The sequence below is a fragment of the Suncus etruscus genome, chromosome 6, assembly GCF_024139225.1.
Source record: "Suncus etruscus isolate mSunEtr1 chromosome 6, mSunEtr1.pri.cur, whole genome shotgun sequence".
NCBI classification, from domain to species: domain Eukaryota; kingdom Metazoa; phylum Chordata; class Mammalia; order Eulipotyphla; family Soricidae; genus Suncus; species Suncus etruscus.
In genome coordinates, this window is record NC_064853.1 from 57,943,476 (window position 1) to 57,961,954 (window position 18,479).

At 38.1% G+C, this 18,479-nt stretch overlaps 1 protein-coding gene across 1 annotated transcript in view; it reads right to left on the reverse strand.

Annotated features, from left to right (window-relative positions):
* The window catches only part of SKIL (SKI like proto-oncogene), a 29,439-nt gene extending 11,166 nt beyond the window's left edge, over positions 1–18,273 (reverse strand). Inside the window, exon 1 of the mRNA XM_049774450.1 lies at positions 17,072–18,273. Coding sequence (XP_049630407.1) covers positions 17,072–18,181 — 1,110 coding nt within the window. The 5' untranslated portion in view covers positions 18,182–18,273. The remainder of the gene's footprint in view (positions 1–17,071) is intronic.
* Between the last annotated feature and the right edge of the window lie 206 nt (positions 18,274–18,479).

Genomic DNA, 18,479 nt, shown 5'->3' on the forward strand with positions numbered 1-18,479 from the left:
TAAGTGGTTAGGTGTGGTCCCAAAACCAAGTGTGTATGATTGTGTATGTGGGGGAAGGGACTTGATTAGGGAGATCAAGCTAATAATGAAGAAAACCAATGAAGGTAAATAAACTTGGAAAGGAGCCAGAAAGAGTTCAGAAGATAAGGTATTTTCTTTGCATGCCACCAACCCAGGTTTGATCCCCAATACTGCATATGGTACCCACCTAGCACCACCCAAAGTGATCCCTGAGCACAGAACCAGGAATAAACCCTGAAGACCGGGCCCGGAGAGATGGCACAGCGGTGTTTGCCTTGCAAGCAGCTGATCCAGGACCTAAGATGGTTGGTTCGAATCCAGGTGTCCCATATGGTCCCCCGTGCCTGCCAGGAGCTATTTCTGAGCAGACAGCCAGGAGTAACCCCTGAGCACCGCCGGGTGTGGCCCAAAAACAAAAAACAAAACAAAACAAAAAAAAAAAAACCCTGAAGACCACCAGGTATAGCAGAAAGTAAAGGAGGAAAGAGGGGACAGAGTGATAGTACAGTAGGTAGGGCACTTGTGTTGCACACCACTCACTCAGGTTAAATCTCCAGCACCCCACATGGTCCCCAGGGCCTGCAAGGAGTGATCCCTGAGTGCAGAGTCAGTAGTAAACCTTGAACATCACCCGGTATGACCCAAAAACCATAATTTAAAAAAAGGAAAAGGAAACTAGGAAAGATCAACAAGAATCTGTGTGCTTAGAATACTGTTTACCATTTTCAGTCTATTACCCCCCAAAAATGAATACAACTTGATGAATCAGAAGATAATTCAAGGAAAATTAGAAACCAAAAGTAAAAATACAGTAACTTGTGTTCGTGAAAAAGAAACAATTCAAAAAATAAAATTGGGTGGTAGCATGGGATGCACTGTAGAAACACTGGTGGAGAGAGTTGACACTGATAGTGGGATTAGTCCTGAAACATTGTATGTCTAAAACCCAACTATAAAGAACTTTGTAAATCATAATGGTTTCAATAAAAAAATTAAAATTGGCCCTGGTAGCACAAATACCAAGAGCACCACCGAGTATCGCTGTCAATGTGGCCCCCACAATGAATAAAGAAAATATTGGACAAGGAATATGAAAGGCAAAACAGCAAAACTGTAGAGAAAAAGTAATATTTTGAAAAGATTTAAGAGTTGAGTATTCATCTAATAGATCAGGACTGAGAGAGAGGAAAAAAACAGGGAAGCCCTCAAAATATGACTCTGAATTAAATTTGATATCTCCATGTTAAAAAAAAAAAAGAGCTAAGTATTCAGTGAAGATCTCGAGTAGAAAATAAATTGAACCTCATAATCCTGATAAATATTCTAAAATTCAGAATCTGGAAGAAATTAACCTACTTATTTATAAAACCAACTAATCATTTATTTACGTATTTTTCAGCCTTCACCTTATATCCACCCATAAATCAGAATGGAAACTGACTGCTGGCTTTAATAGTAAATTGAGCTGCTAGGTGACAGCTGAGAGCCGAAAGGTGAGAAAAACATTACAAAATGCAAACATAAGCACTTACTCAAATGCAAGAAAAGCTGAGGGTCAGAACAAATAATTTATTATCTCATGTCCCTATTCCTTATCATAAAATACAGTATGCTAATCGATGTTAAAACTACTGAGCCAACATGGCATAGTTAAATTATATTCATATGTATATCTTATAGAAATAATGACTGCCATACCATACAAAATTTAGTTTTTGGAAACTAAGACATCTTAGAATTCAAGAGAAATATTTAAGTTATTTTCAAATACAGCTGAAAAGATTCACTATTTCTCTAGCTTAAATACAGTAATTTCTTCCCTAAAAGTTGTCTGTTAAGCTCATTATTTTGAAAACAATGCTCCATGTTAAATCATATTTATGGAACAAAGTAATTCTGGATGTAATTCCTAATAAATCATCTCCTACTTTCTCCAATTAAAATTAATGAGTGGGGCTGGAGCAATAGCACAGTGACCAAAGTTGATCCAATAACCTGAATGAATTCATCAAACAAACAAAAATAACGAGCTTAATTTACTTCTTTAAAAATGTTTTCATACTGTATTTGAAATTTCAAGTAATAAGAACAGCAAATACCTTGAAACCTGAGGTGTTCTGTTTTGTTCTGTTTTTTTTACTTCGGGGCCACACCAGGTAGTGGTCAGGGGTTACTCCTGGCTCTGCACTCAGAAATCACTCCCGGCAGACTTGGGGAAGCATATGGAAGGGACGCCAGGGATCGAACTCAGTTTGGCTACATGCAACACAAACAACCTACCTGCTGTGCTATAGCTCCAGCCCCAAAACCTGACTATTTTTATCATTAAGTTCATTTCAAAACTACTATTTGGTTTGTATTAAGTTTTGCTTTTTTAATCATGATCAAAACTCAGTGTATATTTTATGACATCTCTAAACATTAGATGTGACCTTAATATTTGGTTTATTTTACCATTTATTTTTAACTTTAGAGTTTAATCAATCTAGCTTCTATTGCTTTATTTTTTATTTTCAAGCCAACGCACTGACACACAGATTTATTTACTAAGAAATCTTTCCTATTTCAGGGGTCCACAGAATTAACTTAAGTTGCAGAACACATACATGACTCTAGTAAGTGCAATGTCCAAGATCTGATCCTCAGCGCTGAATGGCCGGCCCCCAACCACCACCAGGTACAGCACTGATGATCTCTGAGAATTCTGCTACTAAGACCAGGGCAACCCAACAGTCCAAAACACTGCTGGACTAAGAATCACAAGGACTGGCTCCCCCAGTACCAGTAGGAGTGGCCCTGAGTTTAAAAAAAAAATCATTGGGACATTAGGCAGACCTAGTTGATGTCTGAATTTCCTACTCAAAAACCCTAAGAAAAAAAACATCTTCATTCCTCCTGCAGTTTAAGTATTTTGCTAACACTTTAAAATGTATATCACCCATGGGGCCGGGTAGGTGGCGCTGGAGGTAAGGTGACTGCCTTGCAAGCGCTAGCCAAGGAAGGACCGCGGTTCGATCCCCCGGCGTCCCATATGGTCCCCCCAAGCCAGGGGCGATTTCTGAGCGCATAGCCAGGAGTAACCCCTGAGCGTCAAACGGGTGTGGCCCAAAAACCAAAAAAAAAAAAAAAAAAAAAAAAATGTATATCACCCAATTTCCCAGCATTATCTACCACAAGATGAACAGATGGCATCCTCATCTGAAACATGTAAGAAATATTTCAGACATATTACTTCACTGCAAAGGTTCTTTCAAACAAAAAATGTCTATAAACGTTAAGACTGAATCTCAAAAATATATAGAATTTATTTCAAATAAGTAAAAATTTGAAATTAAAAACTGTGCTCAATGCAGCACTCTACACAGGAGTCAAAATCTAGAAACAACCAGATGTGTCCATAATTGGATAAAGAAACTATGGTACAATACATAATGGAATACAACTCAGCCATAAAAAAAAAAAAAGATGGAAGTCATGCAATTTGATGATACAGGGATAGATCTGCAGAGTGTCATGCTGAGTGAAATGAGTCAGAGAGAAAGAGACAGACACAAATGATCTCTTTCATATGTGGAACATAAACAGTATGAGGATAATAAACTCCCAAAAACAGTAGAAATAAAGAGAAGAACTGCTCTTCAGCAAAAATCTGCCACTGAGGTAGAGGTGAGGAGTATAAGCAATGAAAGGAACAAGAGGTAGAATGATAAAGTGTTACCATTCAGACAGACTAGGGGCAAGAGGAAAACTGGGAACTTTAGTAGAGCGAAGTGTACACTGGTAAAAAATTTGTTCTCAAACATTCATACTCCTGAAACCTAATAAATAACTTGGTAATTCACAATGAGTCAATAAAAATTTTTATTTCATAATTTTAAAAAATAATCCCTGTTATGAAGCCTCTGAATAGCTTGAAGTCAAATATTGTTCTGCTTTTTTAGGGGGACTGGAGGGTGGAGCTGGAGGCACAGGAGATGCTCAGGGGTTACGCCTGGCTCTGCACCCTGGAATTACTCCTTAGCAGTATTCAGGGGACCTGACTTGGGATGCCAGGTCAGCCCTATGCAAGGCAAATGCCCTGCCCACTGTAATTCATTACTTCAGCCTCAAGATTATTCTACTTAACATTTATTTGTATTTTCAGTAAAGAAAATACATGCCAGAAAAAAAAAAACTAAGAAAATATATGCTAGTCTATAGAAAAGACAATAAAAATTAAACAATTTTTGAATGTCAGTTTAGGTCAGCTTAGCTTAATTCCCAGAGAAGCCTTTGGTAAGGTTACTCTACTATCATTAAATTCATAGTATGCACTATCTTTCAAATTTTATGTCCTTATACTCAATGAAATGTCAAAGAAGACCAACAATCTTTGACTGAAGAGGAAGTACAGCAAGCAGGGTATTGTCTTGCAGAGTTTAATCCCCAGCACACCATATGATTCTTGAGTACAGTTTAGTGTTCCCCAAAACAAGAAACTCGACAATCTCTATATTTTGGAGACCATATCCACAAATCAAGTAATATAAAGAAGGGCCGTAGAGATAGCATGGAGGTAGGGCATTTGCCTTGCATGCAGGACGATGGTTCGAATCCTGGCATCCCAGATGGTCCCCCAAGCCTGCCAGGAGGATTTCTGAGTGTAGAGTCAGGAGTAATCCCTGAGCGCTGCCGGGTGTGACCCAAAAACAAAACAAAACAAAAAATTTAAAATTTAAATAAATAAAAAATAAAACTAAACCCTACTGTGAAATAAATCACACATTTATTCTAACTGCATGCTAAGAAAAAACAATTTAGGGAGCCGAAGAGGTAGCATGGAGGTAAGGTGTTTGCCCTTCATGCAGAAGGTCGGTGGTTCGAATTCCGGCATCCCATATGGTCCCCTGAGCCTGCCAGGAGCAATTTCTGAGCACAAAGCCAGGAGTAACCCCTGAGCGCTGCTGGGTGTGACCCAAAAACAAAAACAAAGAAAAAACTATTTAGAAAAGCATATTATACATATTACAACAGAACATTTATAGGAATGCCAGATTTTTCTCATCTAATCTGTATTTGTGTCGATATACAAATTAGGCTTTCCAAAAAAGTACTGTATCACTAAAAAGAAACAGGAGTAACCTACTACTGAACAGGAATAAAAATTAGATACTAAGATATTAATATCTGTTGCCTTTAATCATATTTTTCAATATAGGAATAATTTATTCCTTTGTGTATTTAAACATTAAAATAGAATGCATTACTTGGCAAAGGAGAGAAATAAATCACTTAGTAGCTTAAGTTAGATTGCTAACACTTTAAAATGCTTATCACCCAACTTCTCAGCATTATCTACCACAAGATGAACAGATGGCATCCTCATCTGAAACATGTAAGAAGTATTTCATACATATTACTTCACTGCAAAGGTTCTTTAAGCCACAAACAACAAATGTCTAAAATATAAAACTTAATCTCAAAAATACAAAATTTATTTTAAATAAGTAAAAATTTGAATACCTATATACGCATGGTCTTCTTACATTATATTTGAGTAGTATGTTTATTGGTCTCACAATGACAATTTAGAGAACATGGTTTTTACTAACAAAAATAAGCACTTCTGCTTATATACACAGATACCCCAATATGTATATTTCTAAAACTTATCAGAACCCTTTCAGAACTCCTAGATTTATCTTCAATGATAAACTTTGTTCTTAAGAGTAGCTAGCTTTTAATTCTAGTATCAGATTAGTATCTTTTGTTTGTTTTTGGGCCACACCGGGTGATGCTCAGGGGTATGCGCTCCTGGCTTGGAGGATCATATGGGACACCAGGGGATAGAACTGTGATCCATCCTAGGTCAGCCGCATGCAAGGCAAATGCCCTACCGCTGAGCCACTGCTCTGGCCCCAAGATTAATATCATCTTTAAATCCTGATGAGAAACATGATGAACTTAAGAAATGTCTAAAATATTGGTAGAATTTATAACCTCAACTCAGAAATAGGTATCTTAAATATGTGGGAAAAGTTATTTCTTTGGGGAGAGGGTTGGGTCACACCCGGAAGCGCTCAGGGGCTACTCCAGCTCTACACTCAGAAATCATCCCTGGCAGGCTCAGGGGACCATATGGGATGGCGCAATTTGAACCACCATCCTTCTGCATGCAAGGCAAACGCCCTACCGCTGTGCTATCTCTCCAGCCCCTAAATCAATCTTTTTTTTTTTTTTTTTTTTTTTTGGTGTTTGGGCCACACCCGGTGACACTCAGGGGTTACTCCTGGCTATGCACTCAGGATTGGCCCTGGCATGGGGGACCATATGGGACACCAGAGGATCGAATCGAGGTCTGTCCTAGGTTAGTGCGCAGACACCTTACTGCTTACGCTACTGCTCCAACCCCTATTTCTTATTCATTTTAAGCAGGCATGTGAGGAACTAATAGGTTACTGAATTCTATAGTTATCTTCTGGTGCTTACATAAGAAATAAACTTAAATCATATTAAATACACATTTCTTTCCATATGCCCAACCCAAATCATTAGTAGTCTTACTAGACGTACATGACTGAATAGGTTAACTCTAACTCCATATTAAAACGAATATACCTCTGAGGTCCTTTTTACTAATATATTACAAAACATTCAAGTGGTCAATAAAAAATTTTAGCAGGACACAAAAGGCGCCCTACCAGACAGCTGCTAACAACTCAAGAGAAATTGAATCCCTCAGTAAAGAATCATTTTTCTTCCATACTTCCAACATGCTGTGAATGAGTGTTACAACTGAATAGGAATAGTGTTACAAAGTTAGCTAGCAGCAAGTTAAGATATTTTTAAAGGCCTAAATCTAATACCTCACTTCACTGTAATTATTAGAATTAACCAACCTAATGAAAAACTGGAACAATATGATTGAAGCACCTCTACTAACTTATCAAAGACTAACTTTCAGAAATTATATGTAAATGATGTCTATGGCTCCCACATATTAAAAGATCATACCGCCTACTTCCCAAAAAAGCTCATATTAGGTTAAAAGTCCTTAAAAGTGCTTAAAAACACAGAAAAGGCAAATGCTGATAACCTTACTTTTTTCTTAATGTGATTATTATCTTAAATCTTTTGTGGAAACAAAGCCATATTAAGACAGTGGTATACCATCACTCCCTTTTAGAGATTAAGAGAAAAAAACTAATAGAAATTTCCTGTTTCGGTCTTTTCAATCCCCTACTTCCATTAAGAGGAAAAAATAAATTTCCTATTTAGGTCTTCTCAACACTCTGCTTCACCCTCTGTCTCGCTCTTTCTCCTTCATTCCACTGCTCTACCTCCTTAGGTTTTACTAAATAAAACTTTTACTTTTTTAAAAGCCCTGTTTAATTCCCTGATCTTTTCAAAATAATAATTTTATACTGAAACTCAGCGACATTATGCTCACTTAATATAATTACTTGAAACTCTCCATGTCATAAACATTTTTTTTTGGTTTTTGGGTCACACCCGGCAGCACTCTACGCTCAGGAATCACTCCTGGCAGGCTTGGGGGACCATATGGGATGCCGGGATTCGAACCATCATCTTTCTGGTTCCAAGGCAAACGCCTTACCTCCATGCTATCTCTCTGGCCCCAAACATTTTTTTTGCCCAAATCTCAACTTATAAATCTATGTAAATACAAACATAATATATAAATATTGCTTTTCTATTCTATTCAGCATGTTTTAACATATTATGAACTTGTATAATTTCAGTTTTCAAATAATATAAAGTGAAAATATCAAAATGTAGGTAATTAACTTTACTGTGTAATGAACTGTTTTTTTCATGCATTTTTTTATATTCTAGTGACCCACTAAATTGATTTCATGACCTCCTAACTATTCTCAACTAAGGGTTCTCAAGAGAATTAAGCCCAAATGCTCCAAGGTATTCATTACAGCAACAAATTAGCATCTCTCCAAAGCATTAAAAATAGTACTTATACACTATCCTTGGGATAAAGAAAACTATCACACAAATACTTTTCTGCAAATTAAGAAAGGATATATGGGTTACAAACTACCGAAAAAAAAAAAAAAAAAGCCAAGGAAAAAGACTCAGTTGCTTGTATGCAAAAAGTCCTAGGTTCTACCACAGGCATGACAAAACACCAAACAATCTACAGTAACCCCCAACTCCTCCTCACCCCAGGCCCTGGTAACCAAAAGAAGATCATCCCACCACAAAAATAAAATTATTTTTATTTATACTTTGCTTTTACTTTTTGTATTATAATAAAGTTCTTAAATTACTGTATGTATAAGAATCCCAATAGGGCCCGGAGAGATAGCACAGCGGCGTTTGCCTTGCAAGCAGCCGATCCAGGACCTAAGGTGGTTGGTTCGAATCCCGGTATCCCATATGGTCCCCGTGCCTGCCAGGAGCTATTTCTGAGCAGACAGCCAGGAGTAGCCCCTGAGCGCCGCCGGGTGTGCCCAAAAACCAAAAAAAAAAAAAAAAAAAAAATCCCAATAGGGCAAAATTCTGTAGGTGGACCAAAGATAATGACCAAAGGTCATTATCAATTCATTCTTCTTCTTTACTTGAACAAACTGAGTTCTGGCTCCAGTCATAGAAGTGAGAAAGGGGAAAAGGAAGTATGAAAGAATTGAAATTAACCAATTCCTGGTTGCTTTCTTGTTCTGTTTCTTGTTCTGAAAACCACCTACACTGTAAGGTATGCATAGGTATGAGAACACTATTGGCTGCCAACATATTGGTTTACTGGTTCGGGTCTATTTTTTTTTCTTTGGTTCCTATATAAAGTTTCTTCATTTTACTCCTAGGAATATACCCTAGGAACACAAAAATACAATACAAACCCCCTTCCTTACACCTATATTCATTGCAGCACTATTTACCATAGCAAGACTCTGGAAACAACCAAGATGCCCTTCAACAGACGAATGGCTAAAGAAACTGTGGTACATATACACAATGGAATATTATGCAGCTGTCAGGAGAGATGAAGTCATGAAATTTTCCTATACATGGATGTACACAGAATCTATTATGCTGAGTGAAATAAGTCAGAGAGAGAGAAAAGTGCAGAATGGTCTCACTCAACTATGGGTTTTAAGAAAAATGAAAGACATTCTTGCAATAATAATTTTCAGACACAAAAGAGAAAAGAGCTGGAAGTTCCAGCTCACCTCAGGAAGCTCACCACAAAGAGTGACGAGTTTAGTTAGAGAAATAACTACATTTTAAACTGTCCTAATAATGAGAATGTACGAGGGAAATAGAAAGCCTGTCTAGAGTACAGGCGGGGGTCGGGTGGGGAGGAGGGAGATTTGGGACATTGGTGATGGGAATGTTGCACTGGTGATGGGTGGTGTTCTTTACATGACTGAAACCCAAACACAATCATGTATGTAATCAAGGTGTTTAAATAAAATTAAAAAAAGAAAAGAAAAAAAAGAAAAAGAAAAGAATGATAAAAAAAAGTTTCTTCATTTTGTTTCACCTTTCTTAGATCAAAAGGATAAATTTCTGATTTTTCCAAAAAGACTTTTAAGTACTTATCTCCTTTTTAATGCTAAAATTAAATATGATTGTAGACTCTTTGTTTCCTAAACCATAAGGGGGCACTATTTCCAAAGTCATTCTAAATATTTCATTAAAATTTTCTTTTAATTCCTCATAACATCTGCATAGTTTCTTTCTGCATATCTCATTTTAACAAATAAATATCAAACTACTGTAATCATGATGCACAATAACTAAGAGTTTGGAATCCTTCTGAATCCAACACGAATTATGCTACAGGTCTTCCCAATATGTAGATTAAGATGATGTTTGAGGAAGGGAAAAATTCCTAAATACCTATTACAAAGCATATTAATAATATTGTTCCTTTTTTGGGGGGGAGGGGGAATCACAACCGGCAGCGCTCAGGGGTTACTCCTAGCTCTACACTCAGAAATCGCTCCTGGCAGGCTTGGGGGACCATATGGGATGCTGGGATTAGAACCAATGACGTTCTGCATGAAAGGCAAAAGCCTTACCTCCATGCTATCTCTCCGGCCCATAATATTGTTCTTAATGATAATTTTTTTTTTTTTTTTTTGGTTTTTGGGCCACACCCGGTGACGCTCAGGGGTTACTCCTGGCTATGCGCTCAAAAGTCGCTCCTGGCTTGGGGGACCATATGGGACGCCGGGGGATCGAACCGAGGTCGTCTCCTAGGCTAGCGCAGGTAAGGCAGGCACCTTACCTCCAGCGCCACCGCCCGGCCCTGTTCTTAATGATAATTTTAAATGCCAACCTACATTTCTAGACTCCTTACTTCCAAAATGATTTCATATCCATTTCCTAATTTGATCATTTATTCAAAAGCTTCCAAATAACTTTTAAAATTTAAAACATACTTGCAAAAATAAATTCGAATTTTAAAATATAATTCAGTGTTATTTTCAAAGTTAATTTAGTTAAAAAAAATAATTATACTAAAGCTCCAAGAACAAAATTAGGATAGTGGAAACAAGAAAACTCATTAAGAGTTATTAAATTGAGAACACTAGGGCCCGGAGAGATAGCACAGCGGCGTTTGCCTTGCAAGCAGCAGATCCAGGACCTAAGGTGGTTGGTTCGAATCCCGGTGTCCCATATGGTGCCCCCCCCCCCCTCCCGTGCCTGCCAGGAGCTATTTCTGAGCAGACAGCCAGGAGTAACCCCTAAGCACAGCCGGGTGTGGCCCAAAAACCAAAAAAAAAAAAAAAAAAAAAAAAAAAAATTGAGAACACTAGAGGGAAAAAAATTCTTACTAGTTCCACATATATGCATGCACAAATAATTGATTTGATTCTGACCCTATCCCTTCTTGGCCAAAATTTATGTTAATCACAAAATATGTAATAAATTATCCTCATATCTACCACAATTATTAATGGCCACTTTCTGTCCTGATACTACTTGGGGTAGTCACCCATACTTCTGGACCTCACTTTTGTTAGTAATGAAAACTACACGTACTAAATCAAAGTATAAGAGGCATACAAGAGTGGGGAGGGGAGAAGTTCCAATGACCTCTACAGAAATGAAGAAAAATGTAAAGGCAAAAATAGTTTATAATCTATAACAAGCTTTCTGGAAAGAAAAAAAAAAAATGAAGATCATCTACTCGCACTGATAGTCTATTTTCTAAGTGAAAACTTTTTTTTTTTTTTTGGTTTTTTGAGCCGCACCCGGCAGCGCTCAGGGGTTACTCTTGGCTCTACACTCAGAAATTGCCCCTGGCAGGCTCAGGGGACCGTGTGGGATGACGTGTAAGATAAATGCCCAATCGCTGTGCCATAGCTTCAGCCCTCTAAGTGAAAACTATTCATCCATCTTAGAGCTATACCGTCTGTTAGAAATCTAAATTTTCACTTTAATTTATAAGAAAACAAAGGTAAACACCATCTTTAGCTTACTAAAGTGTAGATTGTCAACTACATGCTGTAATAATAAAAATCACTTCTATTTTTCTTTTTGGTTTTGAAACACAACTATGGGTGCTCAAGAGCTTCTCCTTTTCTCTGGATGTTGCTCAGGGAACTAGGCAGTGACAGGAAACAGAGGTCTCCCACATGCAAAGCATGAATTCAGCCTGCTTTGCTATCTCTCTGGCCCTATTTTTTTTTTGTAATTAAGACTACACATGGGCTTTCCTAATGTCCTTGAAAATGTTTGTTTTGTCTTTTTGGTATACATCCAACAGTGTCAGGGAACCGTGCAGAGCATGTCCTCTAACCCTTTGAGCTATCTCCCCAGCCCCCTTGAAAATAATCTTAATAGCAGCCTTCAAATTTTACTAACAAGTGATGAACTTATTTAAAAATTCCTTTTTTAGGGGCCAGAAAGATGGCATGGAGGTAGGGTATTTGCCTTGCATGCAGAAGGACGATGGTTTGAATCCCAGCATCCCATATGGCCCCCCGAGCCTGCCAGGAGCAATTTTTGAGCATAGAGCCAGGTGCAATTCCTGAGTGCTGCTGGGTGTGACCCAAAAAACAAAAACAAAAAAAATTCCTTTTTCCAAGATAAGTATGTAAGATTCAACAATATCAGTACCAAATCAAATATTCACTGAAGATATATTTCCATATATATAGAATGGGATATAAATGTAGATTCATAAGAAAAGATGGATTCTTGGGCTGGATTAGAAACAGTACAAAAGTTAAAGAGCTTTCCTCACAAACAGATGCAGCCTTAAACCAGGTTCAAGTCCCACATACAACATAGGTCTCAAAGCACTGCCAAGTGTGGCCCCTAGTACATACCCAAGAGTGGCCAAAAATCTTTGAAAAAAAAAAAAAAAAGAATTCTTGCGGTTGAATGAAACTTGGTTGGAACTCGAGGGTATTATGTTAAGTGAAATAAGTCAGAAAGAGGAGCATGTAATCATATTCATATGTGTTATACAGAGAAACAAAAATTAAAAATAGATAATACTATATGATGATGAACTTGCCTTTAGATTATAAAACTGAGATTGCTATGCAGAGAAATGAAGAAATGAAACTGAAGTAACAAAAGAACATTGGGTGTAGTGAGGTGCAGTAATAGTATATCAAAACTTAGATATTTACACTTAATTAGGCAAACATGTTATCTAAATGATAGCAATTATCATTTTTGGGGGGGTTTTTTTGGGCCACAACCATTTGTGCTCAGGGGTTACTCCTGGCTAAGCGCTCAGAAATTGCCCCTGGCTTGGGGGGACCATATGGGATGCCGGGGGATCAAACTGCGGTCCTTCCTTGGCTAGCGCTTGCAAGGCAGACACCTAACCTCTAGTGCCACCTCACCAGCCCCGCAATTATCATTTTTTAAATATTAAAACTCTAATAACCATTTCATAAAAGCACAAAAGATCCAAATAATAAGAAATATGTTAGCACCATTTTTCTTTCCTTTTCTTTTATTTTTAATTTGTTAACACTATTTTTCGATGCAACCTAAGAAGATCCTTAAAATCAAGTATGTTTTTTGGGGCCGGAGAGATAGCATGGAGGTAAAGCGTTTGCCTTTCATGCAGGAGGTCATCGGTTCGAATCCCGGCATCCCATATGGTCCCCCGTGCCTGCCAGGAACAATTTCTGAGCCTGGAGCCAGGAATAATCCCTGAGCACTGCCGGGTGTGACCCAAAAACCACAAAAAAAAAAAAAAAAAAAAAAAAAAGTATGTTTTTTATGGTGATCAAAGAAAAAAGCTCAAGCTTTATCTTTAGTTTACTCATGAAGAGACATTTTTCAGTAAGAACACTGATTTTCTCCCATCTAAATATAGTTATTAACTATGTAAATTAAATACAGCTACTGACTGCAAATAATGCAGTGATCATTGCTAATACAATTTCCATCCATAGAAATAATTCACCAACCCCAGAATGAGAATTCAATAAGAAGGGTGCTTGCCTTGCACATGGCCAACCCAGGGTCAATCCCCAGCACCGCAAATAGTCTCTTGGCTCCATTGGGATGACTGATCCCTAAGCACAGATCCAGGAGTGCACCATTGGTTTGGACACATGGAGACACACACACACACACACACACACACACACACACACACACTCATTCAATTGGCCTACATCAACTTCATAAACAAGCAAATTACATTTCTATTCATACTAAGTAAGCACTTACGGTTAACATCTTTAGTATATTACTTTTTTTTTTTTTTTTTTTGGTTTTTGGGCCACACCCGTTTGACACTCAGGGGTTACTCCTGGCTATGTGCTCAGAAATCGCCCCTGGCTTGGGGGGACCATATGGGACGCCGGGGGATCGAACCGAGGTCCTTCCTTGGCTAGCGCTTGCAAGGCAGACACCTTACCTCCAGCGCCACCTACCCGGCCCCAGTATATTACTTTTTTAAAAGACTATTCTATATCGGAAATTCAACTATGCAGAACTTTGTAGATCACAATGGTTTCAATAAAATAAAATAAAAAAATTTAAAAAAAACTATCCTGACTTTTTTTATCTCAGTCTATATAAATTGTCTGACTGACTCAGACAAGATAATAAAAAATGTTCTTTAGTTAATGACTAACTTGCCTCCTTCCCAATTTAAATACTTTAATTTATATACAAATTAATGCAGTTTTAAGAATAACCTTAGAAAGTTAAGTTGATAAGAAAAGTTAATGTTTCTAAAAAATTCAGTTTCTACTACAAAGTTTTCTTTATGTTGAGGTAGTGAAAATTACTAGCCTTTTATCAGAAGACCTACATTCAACTCCTAATTCTACTATCAGTTACACAATGAAGAACATCTGATCCACCCAGGATTGGTTTCTCAGATGAGAAGGCTTCTTTCAAAGATCTTCAAAAAAGAACCACCTCAAAATTTTGAGTGATTTTTTTTTTTTTTTTTTTTGGTTTTTCGAGCCACACTGGTTTGATGCTCATGGGTTACTCCAGGCTAAGCGCTCAGAAATTGCCCCTGGCTGGGCCGGGAAGGTGGCGCTAGAGGTAAGGTGTCTGCCTTACAAGCGCTAGCCAAGGAACGGACCGCGGTTCGATCCCCCGGCGTCCCATATGGTCCCCCCAAGCCAGGGGCAATTTCTGAGCACATAGCCAGGAGTAACCCCTGAGCATCAAACGGGTGTGGCCCAAAAACCAAAAAAAAAAAAAAAAAAAAGAAATTGCCCCTGGCTTGGGGGGACCGTATGGGACACCGGGGGATCGAAACTTGGTCCTTCCTTGGCTAGCGTTTGCAAGGCAGACAGACACCTTACCTCTAGCGCCACCTCATCGGCCCCTTGAGTAATATTTTTAATGTTAAGTATCAAGTATAATAAAGCACAAGCTTATAGCATATGTGAACCCCAAAATTCTAAGGCTTTGTCTGCTAGAAACCTTATTAAATAGCTTTTAAGTTCACAAAAATTGGAATAACAAACTGTGAGTAAAACCAAAATGTACCAAAAACACCAACAGCAAAAGATGGTGAAATGAATCCCAAAATGTTTATGTCAGAGAAACTAAGACTTATGGCAAAAATGAACAACTAAATATTTAGTAACTCAAAATGGCCACCTATGGACAAGTTAGTGTCAAGTCCATAACTAACATAGGGTGAAATACTCAAATGATTAAAAGGGATATTCCATTTTGAGAATTCAGGTAATCCCGGAGCATGGGACCAGTCCAGCTCTAAATCCAGCAATCTGAATACTAACTTGAAGTCAATCTTGCTTCAAAATCAGTTAATAACTCTATCTGAACAATCAAAACAGCCACAGGATAAGTAGTTTCAAAGAAACTGACCCTTCAGAAATGGTAAGTAGAAAACTGCTCTTAATTAAAATGAATCTAAAAGTATTCTCCTTAAAGTTCAGCAACAAATCAGTATCTTAAAACTCTACTGTCAAAAAAATAAAACTGTCAAAAAAATTTATTTCCAAACCCCTAAGGACACCAAATCTTTCTTCTGACCCAAACTCCAATGCTGCTTTGAATAATCTTGTCATTTAATACATCGGAATCATTTCTTCTGTGAAATAGGGTACAGGTTATTTCAAGGAATAAAAATTAATAGTGAAAACTTAGATTCTTAAAATGAAATATGACCAACTTTCCTTTATATGATTCAAAATTACACAAGAAAAACTGTTCAAGCATACTTGGCACATTTTAAACACAGTATAATCAAATGGAATATATATTTATAAACAATATAATAACTGCATATTTAACAACTCAAATACTGTCTATTACCCAAACAAACTAGTAGAACAAAGATGGAATAATTCAGACTGCAGGATAACACAATAGGAAAAATTTAGTTTTAAGATCTCTCTGCTGTGGGGGCCTGAGAGATAGCATGGAGGTAGGACATTTGCCTTACATTCAGAAGGATGGTAGTTCGAATCCTGGCATCCCATATGGTCTCCCGTGTCTGCCAGAGGCGATTTCTTAGCGCAAAACCAGGAGTAACCCCTGAGCACTGCCGGGTGTGACCCCCCCCCCAAAAAAAAAGTCTCTCTGCTGGTAGTTTTTTATCCTAGTATTTAGTTTAAAATAATCTTTTCTTTTCTGGCCATTAGTTAAATTTTTCCTTTTAAAAATAAAGAGCTCTGGGGGCCATAGAAATAGCATGGAGGTAAGGCGTTTGCCTTGCATGCAGAAGGTAGGTGGTTCGAATCCTGGCATCCCATATGATCCCCTGAGCCTATCAGGAGCAATTTCTGAGCCTATAGCCCGAGTAAGTCCTGAGCGCTGCCAGGTGTGACCCAAAAACCAAAAAAAAAAAAAAAAAAAGGAAAGAAAGAAAAAAATAGGGGCAGAGAGGTGGCGCTAGAGGTAAGGTGTCTGCCTTGCAAGCTCTAGCCAAGGAAGGACCACGGTTCGATCCCCAGGCATCCCATATGGTCCCCCCAAGCCAGGGGCAATTTCTGAGCACTTAGCCAAGAGTAACCCCTGAGCTCAAATGGTGTGGCCCAAAAAAATAAATAAAATTAAAGAGCTCTGCTGACAGAATCACATCTTCAGATAAATTTCTTTTCCATTTGTTTCCATGGTTTTCAATGATCAGACAAATACTTAAGAACAGAAACATCAAAAACTCTACAGGTATCTTTGCTGTTAGGAGCCCACCACCAGAATTGTTTTGGCTAGCTATTATACCATTTGCAAGCGGAAATAACACCAAAGTGTAAATTATCTTGAGTCCTAAGAAAACAGCAGGTTTAGTCACCAAAAAGTAGGATGTGTGAAAGAGGACAAGATTTGACAAAGACACCCCAAATCCTTACCCCTAACTACATAAAAACACTTGATCTTTCCAAGCCTCATTTTCTTTATCTGTAAAATGGGAATAATCCTATTTCTTTCACAAGGTTCTTTGGAAGATCAAATGAAATGACACACACCGAGAAAGCACTTTATAGCCTAAACGTGTAAAGCAAACCAGGTCTGCTGCAAGAGCACTAAGTTTCTAACAAACTTGCTCTATCCTAAATAAAGGTTCTAATTTCATATCAAACCACAATTTTCCAAAATGGGTTTAAAAAAATTAACTTGCCTTAGATTGAGTTCTCTTTCCATTTCTTATGCTAAATTTCTCCTTCATTTCTTCTAAAATTATCTTCAGTTTCTTTTCTTCAGGGGTCCCTAAGTATTTTTGGTTCACGTGAAGATAGCAATGCCATTTGGCTGATTCAAAGCCCCAGTGACAAGTCCTTTTGTCAGGTGATCTGTGGGAATGCATCACAAATGTCTGGGGTGCAAACATTCCGCAACACTCCAGACACTGAATGCATGGAGCGTCGGGCTGAACATAAAACTGGGGTGCAAATAGACCCTGACATTTGCCAAGGCATTCATGTTCCACTTCAAAAGCACTGCCAGTTTCCTTTAACTGGGCCAGTGAGCCTTTAGCAGGAAGTATGCTACCATTTTGGGGGAAAGTGCGTGGTCTCAATAAAGCATTACATAGCCGTTGTGCATCCGTTAAAGTGATCAGCCCGCAGGATGGGGCATTGAATGGAAGTATTCCCAGGACCTTTAAGATATGAAGCTGGTCTGAAGAACACCTTGAACAATAAATGTACAATTCATCACACACTGTATTTATTTGCTGGAGTGAAAATTCGCGGAGAACAGAATTTAAGACTTGGGGCAAACAAAGTCTCTTCTCTCCTCCAACTTGAAAACAAGAAATCGATTCTCCTTCCAACACAGTCTGTGTGAGTTCTGTGGAGCTATCGGAAGGGATAAGTAGTGGCCCCGGAAGAACCTGAGGAGATGGAAGGGGCAGAAATACCGTGGGTGACATGCTTTCTTGGGAATATCGAGCTGAAAATGCTGCTGGTCCACCTAAAGAGCTCTGGCTACTTAAGTGAAATTGGGCCAATGTGTGCTTCAAACTGGGATTTAGATGCAAAGGTTCAGGCACAGAGACGCAGGGTCGCTTGCTCTGCTCCCCATCTGTCTCCATTGGCGACTCCCCATAGTCATCCAGATGTTCCTTTTTTACTGTTGGCATTTTGTTTATCATCATTTTTCCACTTGCATGAATGTCCGTCATCATTTTTTTCGCCGGCGGGCCACCATCATCTTCCATCCCGTTCAGTTTTTTATTTGAGCACTGAACCAAGGAGAAACTTGTCTGTAGGTTTTCCATTGCTAACATGTACTGTGCTAAATAAGAAAGTCTGAGATTTGCATTGTTATTTAGCTGTTCATTTGAAGGAAAAAAAAGAGCAATGTATAAAGGTATTTATGATAATTCAGTTCTCATGAAAAAAAAAATTCAATTTCAAAAGAAATCGCCAAATTTCCCCTAAACTATTCCACAGATGTTTGTTTGATCGGGAAATTTCAATTTCGGCGCGAATGCTATGAAAGTTCTCCTTGCCCCTAACAAAAAATACAATTTTAATAGTCAGTCTTTGGAGAAAGTCTTTCTTCTATTAATTTTTCTCAATTCA